Here is an 11,449-nt window from a genome sequence, read left to right as displayed (position 1 = left end):
GCCGAGACGCCTTCGGTGCCCAGCAATGACGATTTGCAATGCCTGGAGATGGCATAGGAAAGGAGCGGTGTACAAAAACAACCAGAGTGAAAACTGAGTACTCCCTTTCAGCGTGCGTCACTGCCGAGCCCCCTTCGGTGCCCAGCAATGACGATTTGCAATGCCTGGAGATGGCATAGGAAAGGTGCGGTGTACAACAAACAAGAAAACAAACAACCAGAGTGAAAACTGAGTACTCTTTCAGCGTGCGTCACTGCCGAGCCCCCTTCGGTGCCCGGCAATGACGATTTGCAATGCCTGGAGATGGCATAGGAAAGGAGCGGTGTACAACAAACAAACAAACAAACAAACAAACAACCAGAGTGAAAACTGAGTACTCCCTTTCAGCGTGCGTCACTGCCGAGCCCCCTTCGGTGCCCAGCAATGACGATTTGCAATGCCTGGAGATGGCATAGGAAAGGTGCGGTGTACAAAAAAAAAAACTTTACACGAATACATCCGTTGGGCCTCCGAGGCCCAATGGCTGCATAGGTGTAGGATTTTTGACAGTTGTGGACATACACATTCTAAATAAAAGGATCAGTGAATCATATTTTTTGGAGCAAATACTCCTCCATGAGTCTCAACTTTTTAGAGAAAAAAAAGTTGAAAAACCAAGAACAAAAAAATTATTTTGCAAAAAAAAGAAAAAAAGAAGCTTCATTACTTGTATGGGATTCATCCAAATAATAGGATCAATGATTCACATTTTCTGAGCAAATACACATCCATGAGCTTCGACTTGGATTGAAAAAGGATATGAAAGAAAAAAAATCTGTAAAAAAAAAAAACATTACAGGAATGCATGCGTTGGGCCTCCGAGGCCCAATGGCTGCGTTTATGAAGGATTTTTGACGCCTGCATCTAAGAATTAACATCGTCGGGTCTTGGGGTTGAGGCCCTGTCGTGACGTTAAATAACACCCGGTGAGTTGACTCAGCCTGCCATCCTGAGGTCGGAAAAACCAGCTCACTGGGAACAGGGGGCACTGCATCATCAGCACAGCTACTCGGCCCACCACATCGTATTCAAATATGCCTGCTGAGTGTCCCTTTGGTTCGGCATTCCTACACCAGGTGAGCAAAAAGCCGTAAACTCGTCCCTCACGTTTCCCGCGAATGAACGAAACATCCCTCGGTCTCTTGGTGAAGAGTCGGCGAGTTATCGCCGTCATCCTGGACTATTTTAATTCCATACCCCCTTCAGTGGAACGTCAAGCCTGACCAACCAGTTCGTGAAAGACTTAGCCAGCACTCCTCGCTGCAGGTTGAGTATTTACGACAACGTGACCTGCTGTGGGTATGTTTTACTATTATGTCGGGCGTGATCCGCGATGTCGGTTCGTTGTGGGGAATCCTGCTCACCGCCGTGGAGCGAGTTCGTGTACAGTGACTAATGAACGTTCCCAGACATCTCACCTGCACACCTTCTCTCGTGTTGCTGCTGCTTCGTGTTACCTCCATGTTTGGGAGTTCCATGTCCCACTGATCCCTGGTCTCGTTCTCCCCCTGAAAAACAAGGAAAAAACGAAGTTAAAATTTGTTTCAAAATCCATGCGGTGTTGGCTCATGACGTCATCCAATCTTAACCTTCGTTACTTCGCAAGATGAACAAGAAAAAGAGCAGAGATTGCAAACCCTCGCCAGGATGTATTTTCAGTCGTTTTTAATGCTTTTGTGTTAAAACAAATATGGCGGCCGAACCACGTGACCGATGACGTCATCATTTTTTCTAAACTAATTTATTCCGAGACTATGCTCAAGAAATTTCATCTTGATCGGATGAAGTTTTGTACTTGTCGGTTTATGACGTCATAATGGAGGCACCTATGACATCATCATTAACATATTTTATTCCCCATGGAGAGTTATTTACAATGAGACATGTCTTAAATTTTTTCTATTCAGCCCTTTCGGAGATAGAGGTGAAGTTTTTTGGTTTTTCCACGATGGCGGCCGAACCACGTGACCGATGACGTCATAATTATCATTAAAAACTTATATGGGTGGAGTTGCACCTATGGTGAAAAGTTCCTGTCAATCGGACCAACGGTTGCAGAGAAAATCATATTTATTCTGTGCGGAGAAACAGACAGACAAATGAAAAATCACTCATAGAGCGACACTTGGCAAAAGAGAACAAAGCAGAATGGCACTCAGTAGTGCATCCTTTTGGCCTCACAAATAGTTGGTGGTTGAATTCAATTCGCCGATATCTAAATCCTCTTCAAATTTCAAGTCAATTGGATGAAAATTGAGGATTTTAGAAATTCAAAAAAAAGTGGTTGACCTTTGGCCTACATTGACCTTTTGGCCTACAATGATCTAAAAAAATAGTTGGTGGTTGAATTCAGTTTACCGATATGTATGTCCTATTCAAATTTCAAGTCAATCGGATGAAAATTGAGGATTTTAGAAATTTGAAAATAGTGGTTGACCTTTGGCCTATGTTGACCTTTTGGCCTACAATGATCTAAAAAATAGTTGGTGGTTGAATTCAGTTAGCCGTTATGTATATCCTATTCAAATTTCCAGTCAATCGGATGAAAATTGAGGATTTTAGAAAGTTGAAAAAAGTGGTTGACCTTTGGCCTATGTTGACCTTTTGGCCTAAGCTGATCTCAAAAAATAGTTGGTGGTTGAATTCAGTTAGCCGTTATGTATGTCCTATTCAAATTTCAAGTCAATCGGATGAAAATTGAGGATTTTAGAAATTTGAAAATAGTGGTTGACCTTTGGCCTATGTTGACCTTTTGGCCTACAATGATCTAAAAAATAGTTGGTGGTTGAATTCAGTTAGCCGTTATGTATATCCTATTCAAATTTCCAGTCAATCGGATGAAAATTGAGGATTTTAGAAAGTTGAAAAAAGTGGTTGACCTTTGGCCTATGTTGACCTTTTGGCCTAAGCTGATCTCAAAAAATAGTTGGTGGTTGAATTCAGTTAGCCGTTATGTATGTCCTATTCAAATTTCAAGTCAATCGGATGAAAATTGAGGATTTTAGAAATTTGAAATTGTTGTTGACATTTGGCCTATGTTGACCTTTTGACCCCAAACATATATAGGATTTTGTTGGACCACGAACTCTACCATTTGATGAAGTTTCGTGAAGATCGGTTTAAAATTGTGACCTGTCGACAAGTATAAGTGAGCAGACAAACACACACACACACGAGTGATCAACATACTTAATTTTTTTTGCCAAGTGACAGATAGAAAGACAGACAGACAGACAGACAAACGGACTCAAATGCAATACCCTCTCCTCTGGCGAGGGTAATTAAGCAACCTGGTTGGGTAGAGTGCGAGTGTTCATGACGGCGGTGACCCCGTGCACCACCAACGCCATCGGGAGCCACCCGTGCAGGGTCTTTCCACAAATGGCCATCAATTGATTAAAGCGATGCGAGCGCGTGCCGGGCGATTACCGCTGCTGCTGCAACCTAAAGGGGGCGTGGCTTGGAGCAGGGGCGGGGCTTGGCACAGAGGGCGGGGAAAGGCGAGTCTGGCGGCAACTGCGGCAACGCGAGGAAAAGAGAGCAGGAGCGCGCCTCAGAGTCAGAGCGCGTGCTGGACATGGAGGCGGAGGAGGAAGGAGCGGGTAAAGGTGAAGCGTGGCTGCGCGCCGAACTCGAACGTGTCGCCAGGGCGCTGAGCGACGCCAGTCGGGACAAGGTGCAGGCTGCGGAGTACGGACTCGTCGTGCTGGAGGAGCAGCAGGCGCTGCAGCAGCGCTACGAGGATCTGGAGCGAGCTGGGGACGCGGTGCGCAGGGAGAACGACGCGCTCAAGGAGGTAGGTGGTGTATGCGGGGCGGGTATGGACCGCGCTATGACTGCGAGCCTATGACGTCATCAGATAGGAGCGGTCTCTGTGTCGGGCACGTCAGACGATTACGGTCTAGTGCTCCCTCCGGGCGTTGCTCCATCGGGCGCTCCGTGCTGTGTGACGGGGCGGGGGCGCCGTGGAACAACCGATGCGGCAAAAGCCACGTGGGCGGGATGTCTGCCGAAGTGAGGACGTGCTGTTGGTTTTGAGGGATCCGCAGTCCCGATGACGCGCGAAGTCCTTTTATTAATAGGAAAACTGGGCCGACGGTGGGAATAAAAAAACGATCCACGCGATGTGGGAGGAAGAAGAGGGAGCGACGTTCCAGGGCCGCTGATCTGCATGGAAGGTGGTTTTGTTGTGGTGAATGGATGTTGGACGTGGTCATGCCGAGAGACGTAACGGTCTCCAGAGTGACGTCAAAGTGCTAAGGTGCGCGGAACCCCACCCTCTGGCGAGCGCGCCTCAAGCCTCACTGTTCGACCGGCAGGACGACTCCGTAAATAAAAGTCTTATCTTTGTCAAACTCCATCTTGTAATCCGAACTCCAACCACGAACATGTCTGCAACATGACGTAGTTTGTGTCTTAAAAAAAAAAAAGAACGAAAAAAATTACAATGGGGGGAGGGGGGGTGTGAGGAGGTAGATACCAATCACAGGCGATTCTGACACGAAAGAAGTGTTTACAGAGTGTTCATTCAGCCGGCACAGCGGGGTCGGGAGACGGGCGTTTATTTAGCCGGCAGCAACGGCGTGCTTATTTAGCCGGTCCCAGTGCTTCTTACCTCGCGCTGTTTTACCGGTAAGGTGGTTTTGTTAGTTAATCCAGAGGTATTCCACGAGCAGACTTGAATGGTAGGATTTGAATTAAAGTATAAAGACATGGTTTGAAGTATGGTTGGGATTTGGGGTTCGTGCTATACCGGCAAAACAACTGTGATATAACATTGGTGTTGGTTTGTCGGTACAGTAACCACTAGTCATTTCAGTCTCCATTAACTCATGGAATAGCATATTGTTGTCGGTTAAGGTGTCTGGCTTGAGATCTTGGGGTCCTGAGTTCGAGCTCCTGTCCACCCATTAAATTAACACCAGGTGGGTTAACGCAGCCTGTCATCCTTCCCTGGTCAGCAAAATGAGTACCAGATGACTGGTAATGAGGGGAATTGCATCAGCGGCAAAGCCACACCCCCAGATAAATGATGCAACCAGCAGCCACAAGGCCCACAAGGTGCATCGAACCGCCCCAACTCATGAAATGACCATCAGTATCCATGCTTAACTTGAGTGAGTAGTACTGGTTGGTAAGCTGTATTTTCCCACTTGGAATTCTTGATCGTGTTCCTCGTGCACATAACAATCTTCCATGTGATGTTCGGCTCCTTTCAATGAATGTTTTGAATGAATGAAACGCTTTTGAATGAATGAAATGCTTTTGAATGAATGAAACACTTTTGAATGAATGAAACACTTTTGAATGAATGAAACACTTTTGAATGAATGAAACACTTTTGAATGAATGAAACACTTTTGAATGAATGAAACACTTTTGAATGAATGAAACACTTTTGAATGAATGAAACACTTTTGAATGAATGAAACACTTTTGAATGAATGAAACACTTTTGAATGAATGAAACGTTTGAATGAATGAATGAATGAAACGCTTTTGAATGAAAATTTTTTAATGAATGAAACTTTTAAATGAATGAACCACTTTTGAATGAATGAATGAAACACTTTTGAATGAATGAATGAAACACTTTTGAATGAATGAAACACTTTTGAATGAATGAAACACTTTTGAATGAATGAAACACTTTTGAATGAATGAAACACTTTTGAATGAATGAAACACTTTTGAATGAATGAAACACTTTTGAATGAATGAAACACTTTTGAATGAATGAAACACTTTTGAATGAATGAATGAAACACTTTTGAATGAATGAATGAAACACTTTTGAATGAATGAATGAAACACTTTTGAATGAATGAAACACTTTTGAATGAATGAATGAAACACTTTTGAATGAATGAATGAAACACTTTTGAATGAATGAATGAAACACTTTTGAATGAATGAAACACTTTTGAATGAATGAATGAAACACTTTTGAATGAATGAAACACTTTTGAATGAATGAATGAAACACTTTTGAATGAATGAATGAAACACTTTTGAATGAATGAATGAAACACTTTTGAATGAATGAATGAAACACTTTTGAATGAATGAATGAAACACTTTTGAATGAATGAATGAAACACTTTTGAATGAATGAAACACTTTTGAATGAATGAAACACTTTTGAATGAATGAATGAAACACTTTTGAATGAATGAATGAAATGAAACTTTTTCGAGAAGGTCCTTGAAATATGAACCTGTTGTAAAAATATGAAAAACTGCTGAGCACGGTGAGCGCAGGTAGAGGTGTTTGGAGGCGTTTCCACCTGTCCCTCGAGTCGTGTATTTATCCTCGATGAGGGTTTTGCTTGCACGCGCCAGCTTTGCGAGGTGACCATCTGGATCGCAGCGTCGCCGTCTGGGTTTCCATGCTTGTGCTTGGTCACAAATCCAAATGAACTCCATGGTTTCTGAAGACCTACTCCAATTTTAATTTATCTCGAAGATTGGAAGATACCTGTAAAAACGGAATTCTTGCTCCGAACCTACGATATTAGATGAGGGCCGTAGTTAAACCAGAACGGTACGCAAGTAGGAAGGGAAGGATTATGAGGTAGGAGAGAGATGGTCATGGCGGTCAGGTTTGGGAAGAGCAAGGGGAGGGAATGGGAATGGCATATGTGGAGCTGCAGCTGGGGAAGGGTTAATGAGGGGGTCGAACATTGCACTCACATTACGTACGTAATAAATCAATGGCCATTAATTACTTTGAAAAGTGAAACTCCCTCGACCACGAACGCCCCTTGGAAGGTTTATCTTGTCGCTCTTCCCCAAAAAGCCAACGGTGTTCGTTTAACGCCGATTGGTCGGAACCTTGCTCGGCACCCACTGTCGATGTGGAATTGCACGTATCGGTCGATAGGTCCGTGCAGGTAGTGCTCCTGAAACAGCTGGCCCTACCCCATTCCCGGGCTGGGAATTTGGCGTCCTCCCGATGGTTTTTATTTTTCCGAACGATGTCTACACGTAAGTTCCTGACTCCAAAATGGTGGTCTGCGTTTCTAAAATGTACCTGTGCCCTGCCCGTGACCCGCAGCGACTCTTTCATAGTGGCGAGTGAGGCCGAGCAGACGTCGGGCTAATGGAGGTGGCGATGTGTTGGCGAATGTGCAGTCTCGGCAGCTTGCCCTGGGAGGCCTTTTCACTGCTCGCTCAGACGTGACGTGCCAGTGAGTGCTTGAACGTAGTAGAGGGACAAGTGTGGAGCGCACGATGTACTTCCTGCAAAAGGGCTAGCCTTGCGTTCTTCCCCTGGTAGTGACGATGGCAGCATCACGTGTTTATACATGTTTACCTCCCTCATTACTGCCGCCACCCAAGGTGGACATAGCTTGTGTTTTAACCCTGGTGTCTGTCTGTCTGTGAGCAGGATGTCTCAAAAAACAAGGATGGATTTGGACGGAATTTGGTGCACAGGTTCGGTGTGTACCAAGGGTGAATTGATTCCTTTTTGGTGAAGATCTGGATCCGGATCCAGCTAGGAGAATTTTTTAAAGTCATTCTTCACCTTTGAGTGATATGGCCAACCAGGTGGAGGTATGCTCTCTAATGAGTGCCGTTCTAGTTTCCAAATGAGATGGAGGGTTAGGTATTGAGGTCAGCACAACAAACATGAAACACCTAGTCAAGCATAGGTCCATTTCCGGTTACTAAGGATCGGACAGAAGCAGTCCAAACTGACTTTATTGGGAATATCACCCCCTAACCTTGTCCATCTTGTCCACCTCCTGCAATCCCCCCTCACCCTCATCCTTACCAACATACCTGGCTGACGGCTGTCCATGTCCGTTTATTCTCCCCTTTGGTCCTGCTGTGGGCATCTCCACCTCCTCTTTCTGTGTTGCTTTTGTTATATTGTGTCGTGATCCGTTCTGTGTTCTCGTGTTGCCACCAGCCTTGACCATCTATCTATAATTCCAGTAATCTCTGTCTGTACGTTTGTACGTTTGTACGTTTGTCTGTGACCGCTGTTTCTCGACAACCACGGGTCCGATATACTTTTAACTTGCCAGGTATATTGCTGGGGACCCGAGGATGTGCCTTTTCAAGGTTTCATATTAATCGGACAATTACTTACCGAGCTATGTCCAAAAAACGATTCAACCAATCAGAGAGCAGCGAACGATCGCGTGTGCCGAACGTGGCGGACACACTCTGCCTCGGATGGCACATTTGAGAGCGTATTCATTTATTTCACGTTTGCAAACTATGTTGGCGCTATGTTGGCGTTAAACTATGTTTTAAAACTAATAAAAACCATTTCATGTAAATAGAGGGGGGGGGATTGTCACTGTACTCGCACGAGCAGATGGCGGAAGTGCCTGACCGCCAAGTGAAGTCCGAGCAACCCGCGGTCGAAGGTACTGTAACGGCGTTCGGGCGGGCGAAGCTGCCGGCTAAAGAACGCCAACGGTTGCCAAGCTCCGTTTTAAAACTAATTAAAACCCCGGGGGGATTGTCACTGTACTCGCAAGCCGTTCGCCGTTCGCTTTGGCGTTGCGAATGGACCAAAACATTTCATGGACCAAACCATTTCATGTAACGCGTTCGCCGTTCGCTTTGGCGTTGCGAATGGACCAAAACATTTCATGTACCAAACCATTTCATGTAAATAGAGGGGGGGATATAATTTTAGATATAGATATAGTACGGGCATGCCCTAGTGTATACAAATCCCACCCCGGCTTCCAATCCCTCACATATACCAGGGCTCACGAGGCGCAAATCCTACCCGGCTTCCAATCCCTCACACATACCAGGGTTCACGAGGCGCAAATCCTACCCCGGCTTCCAATCCCTCACACATACCAGGGCTCACGAGGCACAAAACCCACCCCGGCTTCCAATCCCTCACACATACCAGGGCTCACGAGGCGCAAATCCCACCCCGGCTTCCAATCCCTCACACATACCAGGGCTCACGAGGCGCAAATCCCACCCCGGGTTCCAATCCCTCACATATACCAGCGCTCACGAGGCGCAAATCCTACCCCGGCTTCCAATCCCTCACACATACCAGGGCTCACGAGGCGCAAATCCTACCCCGGCTTCCAATCCCTCACACATACCAGGGCTCACGAGGCGCAAATCCTACCCCGGCTTCCAATCCCTCACACATACCAGGGCTCACGAGGCGCAAATCCTACCCCGGCTTCCAATCCCTCACATATACCAGCGCTCACGAGGCGCAAATCCTACCCCGGCTTCCAATCCCTCACACATACCAGGGCTCACGAGGCACAAAACCCACCCCGGCTTCCAATCCCTCACACATACCAGGGCTCACGAGGCACAAAATCCACCCCGGGTTCCAATCCCTCACACATACCAGGGCTCACGAGGCGCAAATCCTACCCCGGCTTCCAATCCCTCACACATACCAGGGCTCACGAGGCGCAAATCCTACCCCGGCTTCCAAACCCTCACACATACCAGGGCTCACGAGGTGCAAATCCTACCCCGGCTTCCAATCCCTCACACATACCAGGGCTCACGAGGCGCAAATCCTACCCCGGCTTCCAATCCCTCACACATACCAGGGCTCACGAGGCACAAAACCCACCCCGGGTTCCAATCCCTCACACATACCAGGGCTCACGAGGCGCAATCCCCACCTCAATTGTGTTTTATTGATTAACCATCAAGTGGATTCATCTTCAGGCAACACAGTGCTACACACATTTATTACTTGCAAAATCGAAGATTTTTTACGTATGTTGGTCGGTTGTGTTTGTGGTTCTGTTTGTCTGTCTGTTTGTCACCGGCCTACAGGTCACAATTTTCAACCGATCTTCACGAAACTTCACCAAATGGTAGAGTTGGTCAAAAGCAAGAAGCCTATTGTTTTTGGGGTCAGTAGGTCAAAAGGTCAACATAGGCCAAAGGTCACCAACTTTGCTAAATTTCTAAAATCCTCAATTTTCATCTGACTTGAAATTTGAAGGACTTGCATATCTGGTCACTGAATTCAACCACAAATTATATTTTAGGTAAACACAGGCCAAAAGGTCAACATAGGCCAAATTTCTGAAATCACCAATTTTCATTTGATTGACTTGAACTTCTAAGAGGATTTATATATATGGTCACTGAATTCAACCACCATCTCTTTTTGAGGTCAACGTTGGCCAAAAGGTCAACATAGGCCAAATTTTTAATATCCTCAATTTTCATCTGATTGACTTGAAAATTGAACAGCATTTGCACATCGAGTCACTAAATAGGGAAACTATTTTTGAGGTCAAAAGGTCAAAGGTCAACTCAAGGTCAACCTTCCAAAATCATCATTTTTCATCTGAAAAATCGTCACTTTTCATCCTGTTGACCCGAGCTTTGATCAAGATTGTAAATTTTAATCTTCATGAAATGGACAATTTGCAATTTGCTGTATCAATGGAAAACTTTTTTTTGGGGAGGGGGGGGGGGGGTCGGATTTTGCAAGTATCGTGCTCCGCATGACGTCTTCTTGTTTATTTATTCACATTTGCCGCAGGTTCTACAAGCATTGCATCGAGCACGTAGACCGAGGGGTATACGTTAATGTACTTGAGCTTGGGGTCGCTATGTTATGATATCAGCAATTTTCATGTTTCACTAAACGCACGTGTTTGATGTTCTCGTCTGAACCGACGACTAGCGATGTGCGGGTGCACCGATCCAAATCCCAAATACCGTGTATTTGTCCATCTTCTACTCTACGAATGATTCACGTTTGTGATTTGACTTGTGATTCATGTTTGAAGTACATTTATGTCTACTAATGTTGTCTGTGTGTGTCTAACCCTTTGTTATTAGTTTGGTTCGAACCTACTTCGAGTTCATTTGTTGTTTAAATTCTAAAGCATTTCCCTTGTTCTTGTGATGACACTCGTCGGAGACAGATTGGAAAAACGTATAAAATGTGCGTCACACAGCTTGAGGGCAAACTTGTACTTTAACACAATATAATTGTTTATAATTTGGAAGAAAAAAGCCTGGTGATGGCTTAGCGGTTAGGGTGCAGGCTTGGGATCCTAGGATCCTGAGTTCGAATTCCGGTCGATCGCTGAATAAACGCCAGGGGGGTTGACTTAGCCTGTCATCCTTCCGAGGTCGTCAAATTGAGTACCAGCTTGCTGGGATGAATGATCACGGTGTGTACCCCGATTTAGAATAGGTACACCGTATCCCTGCGCATCGTAAGAGTCGACTAAGGGTTGGCATCAGGAAGGGCATCCGGCCGTAAAAAAAAAACTGCCTCAAAAAGGGAACCATGAGGTCATGGGGCCCACAAGGCTGACCCCTGCTACAGCGGGGGAAACTTGGCCTTAAAACGATCATTCATTCATTCATAATTTGGAAGAAAATATATAAATACTTGTATCTTTACCTCCGCCAAAGGTCAACGGAGG

General features: G+C 45.5%; 1 protein-coding gene across 1 annotated transcript in view; it reads left to right on the top strand.

Annotated features, from left to right (window-relative positions):
• The first annotated feature begins 3,616 nt into the window (after nucleotides 1-3,616).
• Nucleotides 3,617-11,449, top strand: part of LOC137437204 (protein bicaudal D homolog 2-like) — a 200,082-nt gene continuing 192,249 nt past the window's right edge. The window contains exon 1 of the mRNA XM_068131569.2: nucleotides 3,617-3,835. Within this exon, the coding sequence (XP_067987670.2) occupies nucleotides 3,617-3,835 (219 nt within the window). The remainder of the gene's footprint in view (nucleotides 3,836-11,449) is intronic.

The sequence above is a fragment of the Myxine glutinosa genome, chromosome 12 (genome assembly GCF_964187855.1).
Source record: "Myxine glutinosa chromosome 12, kmMyxGlut1.1, whole genome shotgun sequence".
NCBI classification, from domain to species: Eukaryota; Metazoa; Chordata; class Myxini; order Myxiniformes; family Myxinidae; genus Myxine; species Myxine glutinosa.
The sequence above is the reverse complement of the archived record's forward strand: the minus strand, read 5'-3'. Positions and strand labels throughout refer to the sequence as shown.